The 27,107-nt window shown below is 31.5% G+C and overlaps 2 protein-coding genes across 7 annotated transcripts; one reads left to right on the top strand and one right to left on the bottom strand.

The window, feature by feature from the left end:
* Window positions 1-222: 222 nt before the first annotated feature.
* On the bottom strand, window positions 223-26,374 carry LOC135265596 (uncharacterized). 6 transcript variants are annotated; one of them, XR_010333312.1, is made up of 7 exons: window positions 26,218-26,374; window positions 23,759-26,163; window positions 18,770-23,708; window positions 17,550-18,713; window positions 17,063-17,371; window positions 16,491-16,914; window positions 226-372 (listed from the first exon to the last, which is right to left on the bottom strand). XR_010333312.1 is itself a non-coding variant. In XM_064355358.1 (4 exons), the coding sequence occupies exons 3-4, from the start codon at window positions 17,334-17,336 to the stop codon at window positions 238-240; spliced, it is 981 nt and encodes a 326-aa protein (XP_064211428.1). In that variant the 5' UTR covers window positions 17,337-17,371; window positions 17,550-18,713; window positions 18,770-21,539; the 3' UTR covers window positions 223-237. The 6 variants fall into 6 exon arrangements, 4 of the variants coding, with proteins under 4 accessions (XP_064211428.1, XP_064211429.1, XP_064211430.1 ...); XM_064355358.1 differs by lacking the exons at window positions 23,759-26,163; window positions 26,218-26,374 and having other exon boundaries at window positions 223-372; window positions 16,491-17,371; window positions 18,770-21,539; XR_010333313.1 differs by lacking the exons at window positions 16,491-16,914; window positions 17,063-17,371; window positions 17,550-18,713 and having other exon boundaries at window positions 246-372; window positions 23,370-23,708.
* On the top strand, window positions 23,160-23,746 carry LOC135265597 (small ribosomal subunit protein mS31-like). Its single transcript, XM_064355362.1, has 2 exons — window positions 23,160-23,293; window positions 23,339-23,746. Exons 1-2 carry the CDS (start codon window positions 23,236-23,238, stop codon window positions 23,635-23,637), a joined length of 357 nt encoding a protein of 118 aa, XP_064211432.1. The 5' UTR covers window positions 23,160-23,235; the 3' UTR covers window positions 23,638-23,746.
* Window positions 26,375-27,107: the final 733 nt, after the last annotated feature.

A 27,107-nucleotide genomic window follows, 5' to 3' on the forward strand; every position in this document is an offset into this window, starting at 1 on the left:
ATCTGTTCCGTTTGTAACTTCAGCTGGTTCAGCAGGTGGTACTTTAGTATTTTCCTTCTTGGAAGATGTAGCCTAAAAAAGTTAAATTATTGTAAAATATTTAGAACTGAACCACACTTTTTTTGTGGAAATTATCACAAAAATTCACTTCAAGTAAAATATAAATACCTTGTTTTCCCATGCTTTAGGTGCAACAGTTTCCTCGACATTTTCAACGCTTACAGGCTAAAATACACTTCATAAAACAAAAAAGACTTGGTGGCAACATATACTCACTTCTGCTTTATTGCGTTTTGTAATTTTTTTTTCGGTTGTCTCGTTTTCACCTTCAGCTGGTTCAGCTGGTGGTTGTTCCCTCTTGGAAGTTTTAGGCTAAAATGTCATAAATATTTATTTCTCGATTATGATAGTAATAACTTGTTTTTATTTAGTTGTTGAGGTACATAATGTTTCTTCAGCTTTGTTTAACAGGTCTTACACTGTTGTTTTGGAACCCAAAATTGACCAAATTAGAAAAAAAATTACATAATCTGTGTCAAAAAATGCACTACTTGGACTAAGTTTACAAGGTTAAAATTTTTAGAGCAGATTTTTCTTAAATAAAGACGTAATTATTGTAAATAATCCTCCGAAGATGCATGAGCATAATAATATAAATTAATTAGTTTAAATTAAGCAGAAAAATACATATGATTAAAAAAAAACAAAAATATATTTGGTGAAAAATTTTGGCTTTATTATAACTATTTATAACTTAGTGGAATTTTTTCTAGCATGCAGTTTTTTTTGCATGATCTGGTGACTTCAGGAATGTCTTCGCTTATCAAATGATAGATCTGAAGTACGAAAACAAAACCCGTTTTTTAATTTCGTCCAACTACTTCAGATAGATGCTTTTTTAATACAGGGCTTTTGTTTTTAAAATAAATAATAAAATCGATATTTTGAATATTTAGGTAATATTTTGCAACAATTAAAAACTTCCGCCCGAAAAGAAAGGTTTTGCGTTTTAATCAAAATTTCTGCTCATTTTTTTTTAGTTCTGTGTTAGTTATACTGTGTAACAACTAACAAATAAAGTGAAATGAAATGTCCACATTATTAGATATTTGTAACAAAAAAAAATATGATATGCATCCCTGAACTCGTGTGCACATTTTTTGCACAGTTAAGCCACTGGTTAAATTCGTTAAACCAAGGCTTTTGTCTAAATCCAACACAAAGGGGCTTTAGAAGCTGAATTATATTTCGTTTTGAAAAAGGGTATTGCAATGTCTGAATATGCGAAAATCTCGGCAAATATCTATTCACAACCGAAAATTTAAGCATATTTTGCCACATATTCTTCCATCTTCTGTAGGGTTAGATAAAGTAGGGTTACAAAACCACCGAAAAGCTTGAAGAAAATAGGAAACTATACTAAAAATTCCGAGAATATCAAAGGCAAAGAATGAGAATCCACAAATGTATTAAGAAATGATAAGTGCAGCCTTTATCACTGCTATTTACTATGGTAGCGCTCAGCTCCATTTGCGTGTGCGTCATCTGACATTTCTGTCACTACGTTTACATAGCAGGGGCATAGCGGCACAACCACTCTATTAAAGAAACGTTCCCAACCACCTTCCAAAGATATGTGTCCTAACTGGTTGTGGAAACACGTTTCTTCCACTATTATGACACCTTCACAAGTAAAACGATACCACATTTTTTTACTACTTTAATATTGAGAAATACTTATTTGATACTGTTTTTGAATTTGTATTGAATTCTATATATATTAGCTGCAGTGACCTTGAATGATAAGTAAAGAGGGAAGTTGTTGACCTTGCAAAAGTGGGGAGTAGCATGAATGACCTTGACCTTGAAAACATCAAGGTCCAACAATGCCTTGGCCTTGAAGTGGAGGGGAAGTGAGAGGGGTTGACCTTGAAAAAGTAAGAGAGAGAGAACGAATAGCCTTGAAAGAAAGAGAGGGGAAATGGGCGGAGTCAAACTCAAGGTCAAGGTTGTGATGTGTTGTCCCCCCATTCGTTATCTACTTATTGACTATCAATTTTTCGGACTTATTTCTTTTCAATTAAGTGCTTCTAACATAGAATGACCGGCGAAATCCAAATCTGCAAGAATCAGATCGCTACGACTAACCGTTCAGAAGATATCGGCAAAAATAAAGAAAACTTTACAAATTGATTCAACTAAATTTTCATCATTGACTATCAATTTTTCGGACCTATTTCTTTTCAATTAAGTGTTTCTAACATAGAATGACCGGCGGAATCCAAATCTGCAAGAATCAGATCGCTACGACTAACCGTTCAGAAGAAATCGGCAAAAATTGAGAAAACTTTACAAATTGATTCAACTAAATTTTCAACATTGACAAGCAATTTTTTGGAGTTATTTTCTTATGATTAAGTGTTTCTAACGTAGAATGACCGGCGGAATCCAGATCTGCAAGAATCGGATCACTACGACTAACCGTTCAGAAGATATCGGGAAAAATATAGAAAACTTTACAAATTGATTCAACTAAATTTTCAACATTGACAAGCAATTTTTTGGAGTTATTTTCTTATGATTAAGTGTTTCTAACGTAGAATGACCGGCGGAATCCAAAACTGCAAGAATCTGAACGCTACGGCTAACCGTTCAGAAGATATCGGCAAAAATAGAGAAAACTTTACAAATTGATTCAACTAAATTTTCAACATTGACAAGCAATTTTTTGAAGTTATTTTTTTATGATTAAGTGTTTCTAACGTAGAATGACCGGCGGAATCCAAATCTGCAAAAATCTGAACGCTACGACTAACCGTTCAGAAGATATCGGCAAAAATATAGAAAACTTTACAAATTGATTCAACTAAATTTTCAACATTGACAAGCAATTTTTTGGAGTTATTTTCTTACGATTAAGTGTTTCTAACGTAGAATGACCGGCGGAATCCAAAACTGCAAGAATCTGAACGCTACGGCTAACCGTTCAGAAGATATCGGCAAAAATAGAGAAAACTTTACAAATTGATTCAACTAAATTTTCAACATTGACAAGCAATTTTTTGGAGTTATCTTCTTATGATTAAGTGTTTCTAACGTAGAATGACCGGCGGAATCCAAATCTGCAAAAATCTGAACGCTACGACTAACCGTTCAGAAGATATCGGCAAAAATATAGAAAACTTTACAAATTGATTCAACTAAATTTTCAACATTGACAAGCAATTTTTTGGAGTTATTTTCTTACGATTAAGTGTTTCTAACGTAGAATGACCGGCGGAATCCAGATCTGCAAGAATCAGATCGCTACGACTAACCGTTCAGAAGATATCGGCAAAAATAGAGAAAACTTTACAAATTTATTCAACTAAATTTTCATCATTGACAAGCAATTTTTTGGAGCTATTTTCTTATGATTAAGTGTTTCTAACGTAGAATGACCGGCGGAATCCAGATCTGCAAGAATCAGATCGCTACGACTAACCGTTCAGAAGATATCGGCAAAAATAGAGAAAACTTTACAAATTGATTCAACTAAATTTTCAACATTGACAAGCAATTTTTTGGAGTTATTTTCTTACGATTAAGTGTTTCTAACGTAGAATGACCGGCGGAATCCAAATCTGCAAAAATCTGAACGCTACGACTAACCGTTCAGAAGATATCGGGAAAAATAGAGAAAACTTTACAAATTTATTCAACTAAATTTTCATCATTGACAAGCAATTTTTTGGAGTTATTTTCTTATGATTAAGTGTTTCTAACGTAGAATGACCGGCGGAATCCAGATCTGCAAGAATCTGATCGCTACGACTAACCGTTCAGAAGATATCGGCAAAAATAGAGAAAACTTTACAAATTTATTCAACTAAATTTTCATCATTGACAAGCAATTTTTTGGAGTTATTTTCTTATGATTAAGTGTTTCTAACGTAGAATGACCGGCGGAATCCAGATCTGCAAGAATCAGATCGCTACGACTAACCGTTCAGAAGATATCGGCAAAAATAGAGAAAACTTTACAAATTTATTCAACTAAATTTTCATCATTGACAAGCAATTTTTTGGAGCTATTTTCTTATGATTAAGTGTTTCTAACGTAGAATGACCGGCGGAATCCAGATCTGCAAGAATCAGATCGCTACGACTAACCGTTCAGAAGATATCGGCAAAAATAGAGAAAACTTTACAAATTGATTCAACTAAATTTATTTTTAGGTCGCTGGGGCAAAGCCCCAGCCTCCGGGCTATCATCTGTAGGCGCCTTGCCTCATTTATAGTTACATTTACGGTTAATACCATTTATTAGAGTGTTAATAAAATTTAAAAAGTCTAGATCAAGGTCATTCAAAGCCGAATTTTTCGAAAACGGGGCATTTGCACAAACTTTCATGTTCATATCTTTGATCTAGAGGCTTTTTAAAGCAAAATGCAAAAAAAAAATTTTCAAAAATCCAGAAGTAGCTAAAGTAAAAATACTAAAAATAAACATACCCCACGGACGATTAAACTCGAAAATGTTGAACTCGAAATGTGGAATAGTGATTTTTATGGAGCTACAGCGCGTACAGGTCTTAGGGTACAGGCTGGGGCTTCGCCCCAGCGAACTAAAAATAAACATACCCCACGAACAATTAAACTCGAAACCGTGGAACTCGACACGTGGAATAGTGTATTTTATAGAGAAAGGGCGCCGTACAATTCGTGGCCGGAGGCTGGGGCTGCGCCCCAGCTAACTAAAAGGAAATATACACCACGGTGTTGTTGGTAAATTGCATGAAGGGAAATGCGGGAATGCATCCCCACTTCCGTCAATCAGAGCACAGTGACATAAATTCAAATTGCAAAATATGAAAAAATACACCTACTTTTTAATGAAAAAGGTATAATACGTCATTTAAATTCATTCTGGGAATACCCGAAGGTGTTATAATCATAACAAACACGCAGGTGCGATTCTTACCTGTTGAAGCTAAACAATAACAACCAATCAGAAATAAGCACACGCAACGCATGCACACCGTGGTGGCAAACGTTGTATCCCTTAAAATCAACAAAAATGGCGATTCAAGTGAAAAGTGAGTGAAAATAAAAATTATTTTTCTAATGTTATTTTCAATTTGCACAAGAAAATTCATAGTGTACGGTCATCAGGGCACTCAGAGGAATAGTTTGGCGTAAGTTTCAGCTTGAAAATCCAGAAGTAGTTAAAGTAAAAAATTACCAATGCTGCTTCAGACAAACCATAACATCAAATTTGGTGAGTTTTTTTGTGTTGCCAAGTCGATTTTTTTTCAAATTTGATAACCACGAGTTATTTTTTCTTTAAAATACTTACTAGGTGTTGCTTAATGTTGATTTGTGTTTTCATTAAAATCGTAGGAAGGGTTTGTTCGTTAAACGCAAAAAAATGTGCGTTCATTCTTTAAATTGATTCTAGTAGATTTTTTGAGTGATATCCTAAGTTTTACTGCTGACAAAAGCAAAAAACAAAAATTACTACCATTTCTTTAATGTTTAAAAAGTGCATATTTTTCAATTTTAAGTCAAATAGCAGTAAAATATGTCTGCTGAATTCATAAAACTACATGATCAGTGTAAAATTATTTAGAAGAAAATTAACTCTCAATAAAAGTAAGTAAATAAGTTTTAGCTAAGTGTAAATAATTTTTATAAAAACCGCTATAAGACATATTATTTATTCAGATAAAAAAAACTTCTAGACAGAACCTTTAAAAAACAACTTAGTTTTAAGATGATTCTATTATAAATTATAAGTCTGGTTAAATGTTTCCCGTCAGAAATTTTAACTGTGTTCAAAGCAGAGCTGGTTTAAGTTTTAATTTTAAAGGTAACTGTTTGATTTATACCGGGTGCTCAAAAACCGGCGCACCAACTCAATGGAGTGTGGTAAAGAGTTGCTCACATAAAAAGGTAAATATAGTAAAAAAAATCTTTGCATTAAAGTTATTGATAAATAACGAAATTTAAATAAATGATATGTGGCAACGTTGTCTAACAGTCGTGATCGCAAAAGAATTTGATCAACAATAAAAATAAATTATTTTTGAAACGGTTTCCTAGGAAATAATTTCCAGTGTTGGCACATCTACAAACTGTGATTTTTTTGATAAATTATAATTTTTTTAAATTAAAAAAACTGCTAAAGTCTGATGGGAAATTTAAAAATAGTTATTCATCGTTGTGTTGGGAAACGATTACTTAGTGTGAAACATAAAAACATTAAAAAATAATGAAAACTGAAAAAGTTAACAAAATAAGTTTGTAGCTCCAGATTTTTTTAAAATATGACTTTAGGAATTTTTTCAAGATTTTTCCTGTGATCTACACATGCTTCTCAACAACGTACCACTGAGTTGGTGCGCCAGTTATTGAGCACCCTGTATTTTGATTAAATAAACACTTAAGAAGTAATTATGGTTTTATTACCTCTATTGACCAAATAAAATTGTCCTGAAGTAAAAAGTTTTAAACATGACTACAAGGAAATTATAAGAATGTTATAAAACTTTTGTTAAACTATCTTAAGAATTTATGATTTTAATATTCCTTGATGAGAAGAATTGGCTGACAATACCTGTAGACAAGATTATTTTACAGCAACTTAACTACAAACTACCTTCATAAAACTTTTACAAAACCGTAGGTGGTTTTTAAACAGCATCCAAATTGTTACTTGGATGTGCCACAATATAAAAATTAAATATTAATCTTGTTTTTTAGAAAAACTGGAAGATACTGACCCCCTGATTCACTTAAAATTATTCTCAAGAGCAGATACAGGCTGTTTTCGAAATTAGCTACAATACTTTTTTTAAATGGAACACCCTATTTTTTGCATTTTTGGAACACTGATGTTTTACACGCTTTAAAAAAATATTTTATAAAAACTAGGAATCCTAGAAAAGTAGGATCTTCACCACTGAAAAGAAAGAAGTTCATAGTGAAAGGACATACAATTTAAAAAATGAAGCCATCTTTTACTAATTACTCAAAATATATTTAACCTTAAACATTAAATAAAATTTTCAGCTAATAATAACTTTAATGTTATTCTTATGGATATCTGAATTTAAATTAAAATAAAATAAAAGTTACTTAACAAGCAGAAATTATTACATTTGGTCATTATGTTCGTTAGTAGTATCACAAGAAAGTGGGAATAAATTGAAACATATTAGCCTAATGTTTCTTAAGAATTTTTTGTAGTCAAAATAGTTTGATATTTGTTTGATGCAAAAGTGCAACCAATCCTTTAGTTTTTCTCTTAATTGACAATCAATTTAAAAGATTCAAAAAATATTAGTCCGGAAGTTGTTTATAAATGTACATTATTACAAACTTTTCTGGACTGAAGTACAAGAAAATTTTGTTTACATGATTATCATTGTGAAGAGGTTGGAGGATGGCTATGTAAAAATTGTATTTTTTTTGTTAAATATTTTTTTTATATTTTTATTGTGGAAATATTATGATGTAGCATTTAATTTTTTGAGCCATGATACATCAGATACTACATGGATGCGTCTAAAAAAATTGGGGTTTTTATTTAAAAAAAATCGAAATAATAATATTGGGAATGGCTTACTTTTAAAAAATATCTGTTCGAGCATTTTATCCACAACAAAATAAATTATAGTTTTAATAGAATTATTCCATAGTTTTAGCGTCACTGTTTTTGTCTTCTATGATTTAGGTTTCTGTTACATTTTTCGAAAGTATTTTTTTTATAGTAATTGCGTAATTTCGCTGAAACAGACCAAAAGATCATAATATATATGAACGCAGATTTTTTTTCAAGAGAGCTCACCCATTTTTCAAAGTTTTGCCAAAAATTAAACTTTAACATTTAAAATGGTGAAAGTCTAAATTTTCTAGGATTATTAGTTTTTGTGAAATACATTTAAAAATAACGTGTTTTCGTCAAAAAAAATAAATTATTTTAAAAACTAAACAGAATCGACCAATGCAAGTTTAGATCAAAATTATTATTAAAGTTAAAAAATTATTAATGCAAATGCACCAAAATTTAGGGTTTCATTTAAAAAAAAACATAAGTTTATATTGTAGCTCATTTCGGAAACACTCTGTATATTTGGAAGTAATTTTTACTATTTATTTCTCAATTATTTAAGAGTCAAAAACGGAGTTTTCCAATCCCTGGGTCAGCCTATATGTTGCTTAATTTTGATGTTTTTTTTTATTAAAATTGTAATTTTTATACTTGTATGTTTTTGTTTATTGTTTATATCACCAAATAGGTATCAATTTTTAAATAATCTTTGAATAATAACTTAAATAACGCGTGTTTGTTATGATTATAACACCTTCGGGTATTCCCAGAATTCAGAATCGCTTCAGGGTACCGAAGCGATTGTTGAGAATTGGTGTACTACAAGTTGCATACTTTTTTTAGACCTGTTTTCAGTGACAGTTGTCAATCATCGGATAGGCATCCGACCTTCGCCTCGGGGTGTCTTGTCCCTTCTCATAAAATGCAAATAATGTAAACAAACTGAATTCCACTATCGCCCACGATAGTTTCTCTTATTTCAGAGATTCAAGCAACATACAGTGAAAAATACGTTTTTTATTTTGTTAAAAAAATTTGATACTAAAGAATAATAAAATACTAGCATAGTTTTGTAAAAAATAATACACCATTACACCATTTATTTATTGGGTTTTATGTTTTAATTAACCGAATTCTGTTCGCTATATTATGTGTCATGTGCATTTCTAATTGGATCACTTGCATTGAAAAAATATAAAATAAAAAAATTAATTGGTGAAACATTATTGTTCTTTCAGAAAACAGTTTAACTTTAAAAAAGTTACTAGGAATATCTCATTAAAATGATGAAAACTTCTTTAAACCCGCTTTTTCGTCTGATAATTTTATCCAGGTAATAAATTCTGAAAAATACATTGTTGTAAAAATTTATTGTAACTATACCCAGTAATAATTATAGTACAAATAACGTATCGAGAGATTGTAAGATCCAGTCTTAGGGATATAATTTGTTTACGTTACGCCTAGTAAAATAAATGATACTTTTATAATTATGTATTATTTTAGAATTTAGGAATTATTTCTCGTTTTTTTATTAAATTTATACAATTTTTCTATAACTAGCTTGCGAAGATATAGCTGCGTTACTCTTACGTTATATAAATTTTGTGTATTTCTTTAAAATATAAGTAAACATTGCTAAAGATCGGGTACCTGAAACTGAAATTACATGTAAACAAAAATGTTTATTAAAAAGTTTAGAAAGTTTTTCATAAGCTCATGAGTCATAAGACTTGTATTTAGTGGAGGGTTTAGGGTGGTGGTTGGTACTTATATATAATCAAAACATATAGTTCTACAACTTCTTTACTCTTTGAGTCTTTGCAGAGTGCTGGTCACTTTCTTGCCCAACAGTGTTTTGTAATAAGTGGTAATTTTTAAACAGTGGTATTTGTAGTTTTTAATTTGTTACTTTGCAGAATATCAATTTTATCTATTTCTTTTTATTTAATTATTTGTTGCGACTGCTGGTTGGTAAGTGTATTTCCTAATTTCTTATTATATCACTTGTAAATAGTTGAAATCTTTGTATATTTAAAATTATGGGTAATAATAGTAAACTAAGTTTTTCAAAAAAAAAGAAAAAGTCGAAAACAAATAATGCGTAATTTTTGGAAAAAACAACGAAAGGGTTCTAAAACGGAATGAACAATAAAAGTAAAAAAAACTTCCTCAGTGGGTTGACACCTTGTCGTGGTGAGGGAGCTCAGTAGTTCTATCACAAAACCTGTGCAGAACGAAGCTAAGTACAACCAAAGTTTTAATCATCTTTTTTATATTTTTTTTAAAACAGGAATAATTTTATTGTTAAAAGTATTCAAAAAAATAGCGAGCGTGATTACTCGTATTTCAAAATCTCATAAGATACGTTGATAGCAGTGTCTACAAAAAAAACGTAATGCAAATCTATAGGTACCTAATTATTTTGTTAAAAAATGTTAATTCCGAAATCATGTGCTTTCATTTTATACCACTATTAGAGAAATCGCTAAAATTCCTATTTGTGCCGATACATTTCTCTGTCTTGAACAAATGCAATAAAATTATTATCTTGTGGGTCACCCCAATGGTGGTTACCTCCAGCGGTGCGTCCTAAACCCGTCATAAATCTTCTTCCAGCTAGCTACGCATTCGAAGAAGGATGCATTAAAAGTTGCCTACTTACAATTTAATTTTTGCATTATATCTAACAATTAAGAACAGTTAACAAAAATCTAAAATATCTCAGGTCTGTATTTTTAAATTTCCTATAAAATGTTTTTTTTAAATTCTCAATACAATGCACCGTTATCAAAAATTCGTATCAACTTCATAAACAGACATTTTATTTAATAAAAAAATATCTAGGCATTTATTTCAATCAAAAATGACTCTTCGACTTACATTTACTTATAAAGAAACACTGCAAATGTCAAGAAACTCTTCAAGTCTAAATTTGCGGCTAAAAACAGTTTACACGTAAAACGTATGCGCCAGCTCCCAGAGGGTCTAGAGCCTTAAGGCTAGGTTAAACGTATTCGTCTTATGGCGTTTTCAATGTAAAAGAATTGTGGCTGTAATTAAGTTATTTGAAAAGATATCAACATCGTTTCAAAACTCAATGTATCTTAGAAATGATATTTACAAAATGGCCATTAGAAAATTTTAAAAAATCTAGTGCTCAATAAATTATGGCTATTTAAATAAACACGATTTCGAAATAATACACGTATTAAGACACCAAGACTTCAAAATGAAAAAACTCTCCGGCCAAGCGATAGAGATTGTTATTTTAAACACCTTGGTATTTTTAATTTTTTTCTGTTATTAAAAATAAGCTTAATATTGCGAAAATTTTAATTCATTGGAAGCACAAAATTCCTTGGGCGATGATTTATAGCAGTTGACTAGACAAATCCGCAGAAAGATTTACAATGGGACCGGAGGGTCTAGGTCTGAGTAACAGACCCAAAAGTAGGTACCTGCTAAAAATGATTAGATTTGTCACATCTCACTTTCTTGTTAGTCTTATTCATCGAAACAATAATGACTTTTGTTTCCGTTGAAAAAGGAATTTGGTCGAGATTAAGAACCAACCCAGAGAAAGTTAAACCATGTAACCAGAAAAGGGATTATCCGCTTAATAATAATTTAAGGGTTTCACGTTATTTATAATTGGTATTATAATAGGTAACTTGTTTATCTAATAATTTCTTTATCTAAGGCTGGTATTTAGAAAGCACTTTATTTGTGAACACACACCAGGCTAATTTTCTATTACCCAGAAATTGTTAACGTAAATTGAATTGGTTTTGGTTTTTCTTTTTCAAAAATCAAAAGTCACTTCTAGAAGCACCTAACAAAACCCTAACTAACTTTAGGCTTTGTTTACTAACTTTAATTTAAAACAGTAAATTCGTATTGCGTGACTATTTCCTAAACTATAACGCTTTGGAGCTATTGTGTTCTGTACAAATTAATGTAAAAATTGATAATAATGATAATAATTATAGAATTAAAAAAATTCGCACGACTTTGTTTCGTCAAAAAATGACACCTACAATAGCGAGCAAAAAATTTTGGACACATTTGTCATTTCATTGTCAAAAAGGTTAGAGTAGTATTGCCCACGATTATGTCAGTAAAATGTCAAAAGTGCTCGCCAGTGTACACTGTTATTCTTAATAAAAACCTAATTTACACTTTGTTTTTTTTAAATATAACAAATAATATGCTGAAAAGGAATGTTTTAGTTTTCAAAGGACTCAGTTGTGTGCATGCTATATATATTATGATTATGACAGTATAGCAACATTAATGACGTAATTGGTTTTTGAATTATAACGTAATTTTTTATTTTTGTAAATAACAACTGACATTTCTGCTTGTTGTTGTTGACAGTACACTTTTTAGTAATTAAAAAATAAAATTAAAATTAAGTAAAAAAAGATGAATTGAGTTCTTTGACCTAAAGATTTTTTTGTTAATTGTCTACTCTACCAGTGACCATAGGTATTTAAGAGTGTTATTCGTTATTATATGTTATTCGTTTTTATAAAATTTACATTCTTGGGAAAGTATAGTTATTGCTATTCAAAAGAGAAAACACCAACCCCCTACATTGTAATGTAATCTCCCTAAAGTGGTAGGAGGAAGCATCTGCTAATATAAGAAGTGCAAAACTATGGTAATTTTTAATTACTGTTTAACAGTTCGCTGTGCTATTGTGTGGAGTTTGTGCTTAGTGACATTTTATAAAATGGCTAGATCCAAAGGCAATGGAAGATAGAAATATAGAAATTTCTGTTAGTTAAAAAAGTATTTAGATTTTTTTTTGAAAATATATGAATCTTTTTTTACGCATGTTTCATTGCATAACACCTACGTTCCTAACTACAGTCAAATCTTTTAATTCGACTATATGTTAATCGAATCTTAAATTAAAATTATATTTATTAAACTAATTGAGTAATCCGAAAAATTGACAATCCAGAGAACGCCTTGAATTAGTTTCTTTTTATCGTGATTTACCAGTATTTTAGAACGTTTTTTCTTTTTCATTAAATAAACACTTCAAATTTAAAATAAAACTGTTCAAATTGGGAACATCTTCTTTGGGCATACAAATATCAAGTAAGACCAATGTAGGTAATGTTGTAAATCACAAATACATTCTTTGTTGTGACATCAGCTTAACCACAGAATTTGAAGCACCCTAAGCCGGTCGGGCCGACAGTTTTATGATCGACACCCCGAGAGCGAGTTCAAGATTCCTTTTAACCTAGCCTTTTAAGGGCGCCACTCAGTTATCGATAACGAAGCTCCCAACTGAGAAGGAGATAAGAAAACTATTGAATAATCAATTAAAATTCCGTATATTAAAAGTTACTCTTGTGACCTGATGGTTAAATCAACTACTGACACGAATCTTTACGTTAGAATTGGCCAATTCGCTCGCTCACATTAATTGAAATTATAAGTTATAAAAAATTATTAATAGTTGCATAAAAATTGAAATTTAAAAAGGAAAATTTGAAAATTGAAATAATTTTTTTTTTAAGAAAGGAAATTCGAATAATATATTATAACGAAAAGATTGAAAATCGCGAAGAACTGATATCTGGGACTTATCTGCGTCCAGTCCTTGGCCGTTTACGAGGTTCCCGAAGGTCACACCATTTGATGAAGGGAGTCCTCCTCTAATCGACTGTAGGGGAACCCTTCGGATACGAAATAACAGAAACTTTGAGGACCTCGGATTTTCCTCTGATCGGTTACGACATTGGCGTGTCGGACTTTAGGATGATACTGGGGTTGAGGGCCTAAAATGGGGTATTAGGGATCGGAAAAACTAAAGTTATGAATCTACTTTGGTGGTGTGCGCCCTCAAAAGTTGCTTGATCGTTCTAAGTGTTGGATTTTTAACAAATAAATAACTAATTTAAGGTCACAGGTAATTGTTGCAGATGTTCTTAACTGGACCTCTCAACACCTACTGACCGTTCGACCTCTACCCCTCCCCAAATATTTCGCGCATGATTTTATTAAGAATTTAAGTTTTTTTTTATAAACGTTACAATGTATTGCTTTATTGGTTTCCGGAACGATTTAACGTAACCTAACACCAAACAAATCAGCGATTAAATTTATCTAAGGCTAAATCGTTCCAGAAACCGTTATGTTATTTCCAGGTGTTTTTTAATCTATTAAATTTTGTCTTTGATCTCATGAGAGGCTATTACGTTGTAGAAATGCATTGAATGCATTTTTCATCTACTTTTTATTAAATTTGTCCTTGATTTTGTCATATTACCACAATACTAATAATAATAAAGTTATAAACCAATTCTTATGATAACGGTCTGATCAGTGATCACGGTTAAATCAATAGTGTTATGTTATGAATGGTACTACATCTTTTCCAATTGTAGTTGAGAATGATTAATTCTGAAAGATTAATTTCCGATAATTTCAGTATTTTAGAAGGTATTAATTGTAGTTCAGAAGATGGTTTCTGATATTCAAATACTACTTTCTTTGTTCTGAAAGAAATTGGAAAAAGTATAAAACAAAAAATTAGTTTAGCTTAAAAGTAAAAAGTATGAGCTTTAGCCTTTTAACATTTTTTTAGAGATCTGCAGCCGAGAAGTTAGAAGCATAAGAAACTCTATTGTTTTTGTAAATTGACTGATAATGTTCACAAAAAAAAAAATAGTTTTTTTGAACTATTTGAAGTGAATATTCGAAATTTGAAAGCAATTTTTTTCATCAAAAATTATAAACAAAGTGATTCTTTCTAACTACACTCTTTTCAACTTCAAATAACGTCAATTGAAGTTCAGATTAGTTACTTTGGTTTGGGAAAACATTTTTTTTTATTCGGAAGTTACAAATTGTATTTCAGAGTACAAGAATAAGTTGTAATTAATATTTTACTCTTTTCAGCTGTTGAAAAAAATGTTGAAGTTGTTAAATATTTTTTAATTAAAATTAGGTAATAAATAAAAGCAGTGGTAATCAAGTATATAGCTTTTGTTTTCTGTAGTATTTTGTTATTTTAAATTTCAATCCCAATTTACGTATGAAAAGTCTATTTTTAAATTACAATTAACATCTTCCAAAAAAGAACTTACGATTCTGAATTACCTTTACACAGTTGAAATTAAAGCTTTATTTTTAATAAAAAAATACGTGGAAACACTGAAAAAAATACCGTAAGACCGTAACATTTTCATAATAAAACATTTTTGCAACATTACCTATTTCAAAGCATTTAAAGAAAAAACTGTGTTGAATATAATTTTGGACAGTGTCTTTTTTATTAGATAAAACAATTTATTCTTTTTGATTTATAATTGGAATATTTTCACGAGATTTGAATGTTGGGTTTTCTCAAAAAACAAAATTCAACTATTTAGGACCGAAATCCAAACATTTTGTTTGTTATTTTCCTTTAACAATAATTTAATAACAATTTAAGAGTAGATTTTTACTGTATTTTCATATTTGGTGTTAAATACTTCATTTATTTTTTGAAAAAAATATTTTTTTAACAGACTGAACATGGAATAAGGACTGAGTTTTTAAGAAAAATAATAAATAAAATATTCTTTTACAATTGGATTAAATATTTGTAACCAATTTTAACAGGTTTTTTGTTGGTAACATTTTAAGCCTTCTTTTTAATACCTGAATCCTAGATTATTACCACTATTTTAAAATATGTTTTCTATAGCAACGTGTTTTTAAATTAAAATTATTAAAATATTCCAACAAAAAAAAATTGAAAAAACTTAACGACAGTCCACGAACTTTAAGCTTGTGTCTTCGCTATCGTATTTTTTAATAACAAAATTAAATGAAAAGATTTTTTTTCCATTTTCGTTTTAAAAGACACGGATTTTTTTTCATATTTCTATGTATTGTTACAGCTAAGGCCCTCAGAAAGTTACGATATTTTTTCATACGTTCTCAGCATACTTAAAACTTAAATGTCTTGTCCAAAAAATATTTAAAAAAAATATTACTAACCCCATAAAAAATTAAGTTTATTCCTTATAACTTATTAAAGTTGTTACGGGCAATGAACTGGGTGTAAATAAATTTACCACTTTAGCTGACGTTTCGGTTTTTATTAAACCTTTTTCAAAGCTTATTCCTTATGTAGCTCACAATGAACCCTAAAAATTAATTGACTAACGAATTAAGTTAACATTTAATTGACCAAAAGTCAAATTAATCGCAAATTAAAATTAATTGTGAGCTATACAACGAATAAGCTTATTTTTAGGTCTTTTTTGCACAAAAAAACGTTTCTTTAAGAATATTAATAGAAATTATAAAAAACCTATTTTTTCAGTAATAATTATAAAAACATAGAAAAAAAATTTAGTAGCAAACGCTCAGTAGTGAGTTCTGTGTGATTATTTTTTAACTACAGTAAAAATATACTTTTAGCAGACTCGGCCTGTAGTTCACCCTAAAACAAAAAAACAATTTTGATCTATGATCAGACCTTTAATATGAAAGGGCTTCTAATAAGTCAACTTTGTTTAATCTACAAATGTGTTCTATGTAATATAAGATACTTGTGTGTATTAATGTTAATTACTGCATCTGTTTAAATAATCATTTCCATGTATTATAATCGGTATTACTCTTAAGCATAAGATTAGGGAAATATCGACGAGACTTTGCGTGTACTATTCTTAATCACAAAGGCTAACTAATGAATAGAAAATGGTTTTGTAAAGAATTGTGTGCCTGTTTTGTTTTGCTTGCAAAAAATCACTGTGACTTCTGACGTTTTTCTAGTATTACAATTTTGTATTTTGTTTAAATAAAAATGTAGCAAAAGTGTTAGAAATATAATATAAAAATAGTTAGTTATTTATAATAAGCTTTATAGATCATTTACCTTTCTTGAAAGCGCGGCTTTGTATTCCACGTAGGACTTCAAAATCTGATCAAACTGCTTGCAGGCCACTTGTTTGTACTTCTCCCTCATCTTTTGCAAGTGTTTAATCTCGCTCTCACATTCAAGTTGTTGCTCCTTTATATCCTTTAGCAGCTCCTTGTAGGCTTTCAACGAGTTGCTTCTCTCCATAAATACGTCAATTCTGGAAGTCTCGCACGCAAGTTTCGTTCTTAGTTCGCCCACTTGGGCCCTTATTTGACATTCTTTTATTTTTTCATCACACACTTTTGGTAATTTTTCCAGTCGTAGTTTAGCAATATCTTCCAAAATCTTCTCTTTAGTTAATTCATTTTCTAAATACTTTTGCTGTTGCTCCTCCAGTTTTTTCTTCAACACCACCAACGTGTTATCTTCAGGCCTGACACTGAAATCACAACCGTCACGACCATCCACTGAGTTCACATTCTGCGAAGTTGCTTTCAAAAACTCGTCACAAACTTTCTTGTATTTGTGCTCCAAAATGAGCCCTATTTCTTTTCTGAGAGTGCGACCTTCGTTAAAGCTTAACTCACTGTTTCCTGAAGATCGTAATCCTAGTAACTGTGTGTATTCATTGTCTAACACATCAACTTGCTGGCAACTTTGCTCATGTAAAATATTTTCCACTTTGGTTGCAAGTTCAGGGTTCAAGGCACCAGCAGTGGATATAAAATCGGCCACAGCTTGGTATAGTATTTGGAGATGGGTGTACCTGTCGCGTTGTAATTTGAGGAGGTGCCGCAAGTTGTTCAGTTCTTGAATTTGGGGGCTGTTACAATCGCTGGGGGTCGTTTCTGAGTCGGACATTATTTACCGTAATACGTCCAACCATGCCAATTTCACTGAAATAACACAATTGTGAAGAATTACAATAAATGTCAATCTGTCAAAGACAAGTAGAGGAGGAGAGGGTAATGTTGCCAACTGTGCAAAAAATCAACATTCCCCACGTTTAAAGAAGAAAAAAGTAAATTAAATTTTCGAAGTCTCGATCGAGCAGTCAAAGTTTTAAACCTTTACCTGTTCAGATTAGCGACAACCCTTTGCGACTTGTACTTGTGCTAGTTGTGCGCTCCACCTTGCGTGAAAAAGCGTTTTTCTCAAAACGAACCAAACCATTTTCAAAGTGAGGTCCAGGCCAAAACTCCCTCACAAAACTGTGCCTACAAAGCGCACTTTTGATGCCATCGGGGATCGGACGAAAATCCGAAAACCAAAAAGAGTTCCGCTCATCAGAATTCCGCCTCCGGCGGAATTGACCTCACCGATACCAGCGACGCCCAAGCCAACCACATCGGAACCGGAAATGGTGAACTCCAAAAGTAGAAAGGGGGACCCATTTAAAAATTAATTAGTGAATTAATGACTAATTAATGACATATTAATTGATAATTAATGACAATTAAATTGATAACGACCGATTAATTTAATTGAAATTTGATATCAAACTTTCTCTTTTAATTGACCTTCGATAATTAATTAATGACGAATTAATTGGATCATCAACTTTTTCTGGCGCCCTCTGGTGTTCAAACATTTTAGCGGGAAATTTAAATGTGACAGATCTCGGCGCCCTCTGGTGTTTAAGTTTTTCAGCGGGAAATTTAAATGTGACAGATCTCTGCGCCATCTAGTGTTCAATTTCGAAATCACTTTTTTTTTAGCGGTAAATTTGAATGTGTCGCTAAGCGGGGAATTACACCTAGGTTTCAATAAAAAATTAAAATATATCAAAATTAGTTACAAATTAACGGAAAATTAATCACACATCAGCTTTATCTTGTTATTAGAGGTTCAATAAAAACGTTATTAAAAATAAACATATATTTAAGAATCGCCCACACAATCATTCTACATCCTCGACGCCGCTTTCTTCTTCAGACTGGTCATCGTCCGATTCCGGGAACACAATTTTCCGTAAAAGGGAATTATAGGGTACCTTTTCCCGCCCTAAATGTATCCGTCTAGGACACCCCATATGTGTCCGGGGTAATATAGGTGTTTCACACCGCGTACACTTGAGTGTTACATTATAAATGTGCATATGTTTGTACCAGACTTTTTCTTCTAGCCTGGCGCACCACTTGCAGAGGATATTCTCCTCCTGTAACGCTCTATACGTGGTGAACCGCCTAAATGTTAGACGGTACTCCCCTCTGGAGTACAGGATTACACATTGTCCATCTAATAATAATAAATTCATATTGCGAAAATAGACTTGTATTTATTTATTAACTTACCAAACATTTGTCACACAATTTAACACTTGGCACGTAAAAATGTATAGGTACTTGTGTCGCCGAAAGTCAGCTTTGAAAATGAGGAAAAAAGGGTTTGAAGGTGGTAGTGGTGGTGGTGGTGGTGATGTTGGTAGGGGATGAAATTTGAGAGAAAGATTTCTAATGGTTCGGTGAATCATCTTTTCTTTCATCAAAACAGCCAGACAGACGACTGTCTAGGTTACTAATTGTCGCTGCAAATCCTATAATCCTTTTGTCGCTATATCGTTTGGGATGCTTTTCAAACATCGGTACGAAATTTAAATAAAAAAAATATAAATAAATGTACTTAAATTGATCCGTGAAGACCTTCTATATATACGTAATGTATATAAACATTGAAGTACGGAAACATTTTTAGTTTTAAAGCACCGTTCACGGCTATTGTCACTGCCCTTCAGGTTGTGGAAAAACACATTTTATAACGCAGTTCTTAAATCATTTGAAATCAATGTGTGATACAAGTTTTGATCGTGTGATATAGTATTATGATGAATGGCAACCGTTATATGAAAAAAATGATATTGTTAGTAATTTAAGAATCGAGTATCGTCAAGGTATGCCTGATATGACTGAATTTGATGGTTTAAAGCCGACGTTAATAATTTTGGATGATTTAATGCGTGAAACAAATGGTGGTGTTGTGGATATATTTACAAAAGGTAGCCATCATCGAAATCTTAGTGTTTTTTATATTACGCAAAATCTGTTCCACCAAGGCAAAGGACAGAGAGACATTTCACTGAATGCAAACTACATTATATATTTCAAAAACCCCCGTGACAAGGCTCAAGTCAATTTTTTAGCCCGACAGATTTTTCCAGAAAATACAAAATTTCTTCAAGAAGCTTATAAGGATGCGACTATGAAACCGCATGGATATTTGTTAATCGATTTAAAACAGGATACGTCCGATGATTATCGTATTCGTACAAACATTTTACCCGATGAATCACCTACTTTTGCATATATACCTAAGAGACGTATGAAAAAAGTATAAATTTAAAAAACGTGTTATTCATTTCTCAGTTGTATTTGAGATGTCGCGAACGTTAGCAAGAAACGCTGATCTTTTAAAATTCTTACATAAAACAACACCTGAATATCGTAAATCAATTTTAAATACAGCGGACAAAAATCTGGTTCATTGTATTTGTGAATGCGCTCATAATACTTTGTTGGGTAAAGTTCCATTGAATCGTACAAAAAAGTAAACTAAAAAAACATAAAAAAGTGTTGAGGGATTTAGTTAATCGAAAATTGTCTGTTCAGCAAAAGAAAAAGTTGATTGTTCAAAAAGGTGGTGCCTTCTTACCGTTATTGTTAGCGCCAATAATATCGGGTGTATTGGGTCATTTATTTCGTAAATAACGATAATGGAGCATGCTAAGAAAATGATAATGGTTGATCCAGGTGTATTTGAACGTATGCAAAGTGGTACCAGCAATCAACCAAACATCATAAATGATTTGGATCGTGAAATGTGAAGAATTATAGAACTGAAACACATTGACGACAACGAGAAATGGACGTTGTACAATCAAGTTCTTCAAAGATATTTAAAAGTGATAAATCGATTTCGTGAACCTGTAACAATACCAATGATTGAAACAGGTGAAAAAGAAAATGTTGATGTTGAAAATAATAAGTTAATAGCAGCCGATCATCTTAACAAAAATTTTCTAAAATCGTTACCGAAAACTTTACAAGCTAAGGCTAGTGTTTTAGTTGATTATATAACAAGCAATGGTGTTGCATGGAACGAAGTTGGTAACGTTATTTACGACGGTAAAACAATTCCTGATTCAAATATAATTAATTATAATCATTGACCTTATGAAAAGTGGTACTAGTAGTAGTAGACTGTCTGCTGAACCGACTGGTTGGAAAAATTTTTCACAAATTTTATCTAAAATCAACGTACCACGTGCGTTTATTGTTAATCCAAAACGAATGCAGTATATAAACGAAAACATACGTGAGAAACGACAAGAAACACCACAACCATCATCTTCATCATCTTACACTTAATCATAAGAAAATAACTCCAAAAAATTGCTTGTCAATGATGAAAATTTTGTTGAATCAATTTGTAAAGTTTTCTATATTTTTCCCGATATCTTCTGAAAGGTTAGTCGTAGTGATCCGATTCTTGCAGATTTAGATTCCGCCGGTCATTCTACGTTAGAAACACTTAATCATAAGAAAATAACTCCAAAAAATTGCTTGTCAATGATGAAAATTTTGTTGAATCAATTTGTAAAGTTTTCTATATTTTTCCCGATATCTTCTGAAAGGTTAGTCGTAGTGATCCGATTCTTGCAGATTTAGATTCCGCCGGTCATTCTACGTTAGAAACACTTAATCATAAGAAAATAACTCCAAAAAATTGCTTGTCAATGATAAAAATTTAGTTGAATCAATTTGTAAAGTTTTCTCTATTTTTGCCGATATCTTCTGAACGGTTAGTCGTAGTGATCTGATTCTGGCAGATTTGGATTTTCATTAAAAAAATTCAAAAAAAAAAAACTAAAAGTTGTAGAGCACTGCGGTTTGTTCCATTGAATTCTACAGCTCATTCTACATATTATATCAATTTTTCACAAAAATTAAAAATTTAAAATTTTTTGTGAAAAGTTTTATTCAACAAAAAAATTCATAACTCGAAAACTAAAAGTCGTAGAGCAATGCGGTTTGTTCCATTGAATTCAGCGGCTCATTTTCTGTGTTATACCAACTTTTCACGAGATTTAAAATTTTCAGTTTTTTTGCTAAAATTTCCTGAGTAATACCCTTACCTTCAAAGAGGTGAAAAAAAAATTACGGCGAAACTATTAGAGTTATCGAGAAACGGAAAAATGGAGAATAACCGGAATAAAAAACTCTACAAAATGGCATAGGACTCAAAGCGATTTCTCGCCAAAAAAATTTTCAATTTTCAAACGCCGATTACGCCCAAATTAAAAAAGCTAGAAGAAAACGCTTTTTTAGATCGGAAAGAGCACATCAAAATCTATAAGATAGAATCGGTTTCATTTGATTTTGAGACACTTTAAAAATTTTTAAAAATTTCTAACGGGGGGGTGTAAAATTTTTTTTATTTTTTTTATTTTCTCATTTACGGCTAAACTATTCTAAAAAGTGGAACTATTTTGATCCATACCTATGCAAAATGATCCGGGGAATCGATTGGCATCAAGAAAATTGCCAAATTCCTAATAGTTTTTTAGTTATGAATTTTTGAGTATATGATCTAATTTTCGCTTTTATTTGCATTCTCTCGAAAACTATAAGTCGGACAACAATAATCTTTTTTGCAAATGATAGATCATTAAAAGGGCTTTCCAACGATGCTACACTTCATGGGGTTATCTCGAATAGTTCCGGAGCTATTGCTCGAGAAATGTTCCGGGTACCCAAAATCGACAAAAACTGCGACGAAAATTGAAAAAATCAAACATCAAAAAATCGAACATATGGACTTTTTGTGGACTTCTAACAACTTTTGTGGGTTGTTAAGACATGTAGAGTCCATAAAAATCTACTGGAGTGAGTTTAAAAAAAATATTTTTTTTCACCTCTTTGAAGGTGAAATTTGAGCAAAAAAATTGAAAATTTTAAATTGCGTGAAAAATTAGTATAATAGAGAAAAAAAGCCGCTGAATCCAACGGAACAAACCGCACTGCTCTACGACTTTTATTCGAGTTATGAATTTTTTTAATGAATAAAATTTTTCACTAAGACAAATGGCCACCCTAAATTTAGGCAAAAAATTTTAAATTTCTAATTCTTGTGAAAAATCGATATAATATGTAAAATGAGCCGTAGAATTCAATCGAACAAACCGCAATGCTCTACGACTTTTAGTTTTTTTTTTATGAATTTTTTTAGTGAAAAACTTTGATCGCCTCTGTAGCCGGAACCGTTGCCCGGAGCGGCTCCGGGTTTGGTCGAAAAAATAGAAACGAGAATGTCGCATTAGCACAAACAGAAAAAGTAATTATTAACATCCTCTTCAATAAAGTTGTCAACAAAGTATAAAAGGCGCATGAAGATCAAATATTTGAATATTTCAATTTGAATTCAAAAAGAAAAAAATAAGAGAAGTTTCTATAAGAAATCAATCTGAGTATGCTGTTTTGAAAAAACTTAGTGGTGAACAGAATTAAAAACTTCTGGTTTGTTGCAAAAACAATTTTGTTGCAGAGACACAAATGACCAGAGTTGTAAAGGACGTAGCAGAGACGTTGGGAGGAGATGTGAAGCAAACCGAGACAGAATTATTGATGAAGCTTTTAAAGACGTCTGAAGAGGGCAAAGCGTCTAATTTAGTGTTTAGGGCGTTGAAAACAAAACTTGGAACGAGTTATACCAGAGGGATTTAAAGCTGGCTGTTACTCACCCTCCTAGCAATTATTTCCAACAGATGATCTTGTGGACCGAACAGGGGAAAATATGGAAATTTCCCATTGATAACGAACAAGGTTGCGCCTAATTTGTTAAGTATCGTGTCATATTTATAATTTTAGGGCTTGATGAGGAAAAGAAAGTTTACTTTACCGAGCACGTGTTTCTTGAGAAGTATTTAGAGCCTTGGTGTCCTCAAAAGGGGCCCTTGAGGCATTTCATGGAGTTGGTCTGTGTCGGACTTTCGAAAAATCCATACTTGACAGTTGACGCCAAACGGGAACATATCGAGTGGTTCAAAAACTATTTTGAAGAGAAGAAACAATTATTGAAAGAAGTTGGGGCACTACAAGACAGAGAGTTGGCCCAAACACTTAAATCTGGATGTGGAGTGAAAGGGGGCAATGGTCTGACCCCATAACATCACTATGTATTATGTTATCGCAAACGTTGTCCACAAATCTTTGGGAGACTAAGAAATAATCCAAGCGCCTGAAAAATTTAATATTAAAACTAGATATCGCACAGTATTATTATTTTACCATCCAACGTTGTTAGGTCTGGCATTTCTCATGTAGATCCAGAAAGTGTAAGCTTTTTCCTTCTCGGGATATAAGTGGCGATAAATATCAACATAACCGTTTCCAAGAAAAGCAGTCATGCCGTCACGTTCCTCCACTGAAAACCCAGCACTATTGGTGTTGGTTTTGGGATTAGCCAAGTCAATCTCTTTGTGTGCCACGTTCATATCCCCACAAATTATGACTGGTTTTTGGGAGTCCAAATTTTTAATAAACTTCTCGAATTGTTCGTTCCAATCTAAACGTTTTGGCAAGGTGACTAAATTTCGACCTGTTAATAAATGCGAATGAATTACTTACTGTTCGATCGTTGGTGTGAAAATAATGAATATAAATTCGATACAAACCCGACACATCAAACTTTTATTTAAAAAACAAAAACAATGCCTTTGGTTAACTTAAGACGATAGTAACATACAAACTAATTTAAGAGAAATGTACCAAATACATTATTCTTTACGTCACATCTTCGATAAATCTCTCATACAAAAGCTTTTAAATAAAATATTTGAGACTTGGTCGATTCAAATACGCGTAAGCCTTTAAATTAAAATTTGGAGGAGATATTTGAAATTTTGAAACAAATTACTGTAAAAAACGTTGCATCAACCCGTGAGAAGGTTGTTCAAGATTGTTCAAAATATTTAAGTAAGAGCTAGGAAAAATACTTTAAATAAAAATTGTGAAGCATACAATCAGAATGAGGCGAAAAATTATTATTACATTAATTCAAAAATAGAATACTTTTTTCTCTTTCCTTAAGCGAAAAATAAAGACGTTTTTATTAAAAAAAACCGCGAGATTTTGCTAAAACTGACAAAAAACAACTAAATTTGTTTGATCAAATGATCATGGCATCATTTTACCTTTTTACAAGGGATTTAGCATGTTTTTGGCCCTGTCAGGCAAATGTTTTGAAAAATATCGGCAAAAATACACCGAAAAGTATTCGAAAATTGTGTTATGTTTGCCTTTTTTTGTGTTTAAAGGTGAATAATTTTTTTCGAACGTTCTATCAAGTTTATCAGGCAAAAACGCCAGTATTTGGAAGAGTTTCCTCAAAAATGTGTTGCTCACTCGACTTATATTTTCATTTATAAAATGATACCATCTTGTAGTAACATTATCAGTTAAAAAAAAAATAGTTTGATTGAACAATGCATCAATTCATCATAAAATACAGTCCACAGTTAATCATAAACAAAGCATTGTCAATGACAAATGTCAATTTCAATGACAAATCGTAAGATATCCGGCTCGAAGAACCAAAAAATGTGGCTGTATTTTATTACGAATTGACACAATGTTAAATCAACTCTGTTTTTTATTGTTATTTTTTGTTTATTTATTTTTTTTATAAATTAAAATATAAATCTAATGCGCAACGTAAGCAAAAATAAAATTAATGTTTAAAATGAAGGGTTTTTGTATTTTCGAGTAAGAAGGCCACGGACTTTTACTTAATCCTTAGTATAAGGGCATTCTAAAAATTAAGAAAAATCTGAACATATGTCAAAAATGAAGGCCAAGGACTTTTACTTAATCCTTAGTATAAGCGCCTTCTAAAAATTAAGAAAAATCTGAACATAAGTCAAAAATCTACTTAGAAGACCTGTTGTTCCAAAACAATTCGGATCAACAAATTATTGACGAATAATATATAACTCAGATTGAGGAGAAAAATTATTAAATTAGTTCAAAAATTTTGTACTAAAAAGTTCGCGAAATGTGGCTAAAAGTAGCGGAAAACCACTGAATTTATTTGATTATGACAATATTTCGCCTTTTTTCAAGCGGTTAGTATAATCCTTGGTGTAAACACGTTCTAAAAACTAGAAAAAAAGTTGGACAACTGTGGTTTAGGTCAACATAAATAATTATTGCCTTTTTTATTGTTTCAACAAGTATTTTACGAGATTTCACAAAAATCATACTAAATTCAATTGTTCCTAAACTTTTATTGTCTTCTAAAAATTCACAAATCGGAAAAGTCAGCAGCCTTCGTAACCTTCTATAGTCTTGACTTCTTCTGGTAATTTATATACAGCGCACTTAGTCTCTTGAATACAAAGTATATCTGGTTTGTCATACTTCAAGATATCAAGGCATCCCTTCTTTAACCAGCTTCTTAATCCGTCTACATTCCACGTAGTGATATGAAAGTTGGGAGCTTTTCCTTTCGGGGATTTCGTAGTGCATTTGAAATTTATATTTTCCCAATTAGTTACTGTCGAATTTTTAGGCCCCTTTGTACTTTGTACAAACTCTCTCTTAGTAGCAAGACCTGTGCGTGTTTGAGGTTTTTTCGCTTCTTCCACTTGGGTTTCTTCTTTATTTCCACTGTCTGCCTTCTTGGCAGTTTTACCCTATAAAGTTTTGTGTTATTCTTCAAATTCTATTACAAGTGAAAAATAAAATACCTTAGTTTTCTCTGCCTTAGGTTCCTCCTTACTTTCAGCACTTACGGGCTAGAACAGATCTTAATTTGTAAAACAATTAAAACTTGGTGGCAATATACTCACTTCTGCTTTATTGCGTTTTGTAATTTTTTTTTCATCTGTTCCGTTTGTAACTTCAGCTGGTTCAGCAGGTGGTACTTTAGTATTTTCCTTCTTGGAAGATGTAGCCTAAAAAAGTTAAATTATTGTAAAATATTTAGAACTGAACCACACTTTTTTTGTGGAAATTATCACAAAAATTCACTTCAAGTAAAATATAAATACCTTGTTTTCCCATGCTTTAGGTGCAACAGTTTCCTCGACATTTTCAACGCTTACAGGCTAAAATACACTTCATAAAACAAAAAAGACTTGGTGGCAACATATACTCACTTCTGCTTTATTGCGTTTTGTAATTTTTTTTTCATCTGTTCCGTTTGTAACTTCAGCTGGTTCAGCAGGTGGTACTTTAGTATTTTCCTTCTTGGAAGATGTAGCCTAAAAAAGTTAAATTATTGTAAAATATTTAGAACTGAACCACACTTTTTTTTGTGGAAATTATCACAAAAATTCATTTCAAGTAAAATATAAATACCTTGTTTTCCCATGCTTTAGGTGCAACAGTTTCCTCGACATTTTCAACGCTTACAGGCTAAAATACACTTCATAAAACAAAAAAGACTTGGTGTCAACATATACTCACTTCTGCTTTATTGCGTTTTGTAATTTTTTTTTCATCTGTTCCGTTTGTAACTTCAGCTGGTTCAGCAGGTGGTACTTTAGTATTTTCCTTCTTGGAAGATGTAGCCTAAAAAAGTTAAATTATTGTAAAATATTTAGAACTGAACCACACTTTTTTTTTGTGGAAATTA

This window comes from Tribolium castaneum, chromosome 3 (assembly GCF_031307605.1).
Source record: "Tribolium castaneum strain GA2 chromosome 3, icTriCast1.1, whole genome shotgun sequence".
Taxonomy (NCBI): Eukaryota; Metazoa; Arthropoda; class Insecta; order Coleoptera; family Tenebrionidae; genus Tribolium; species Tribolium castaneum.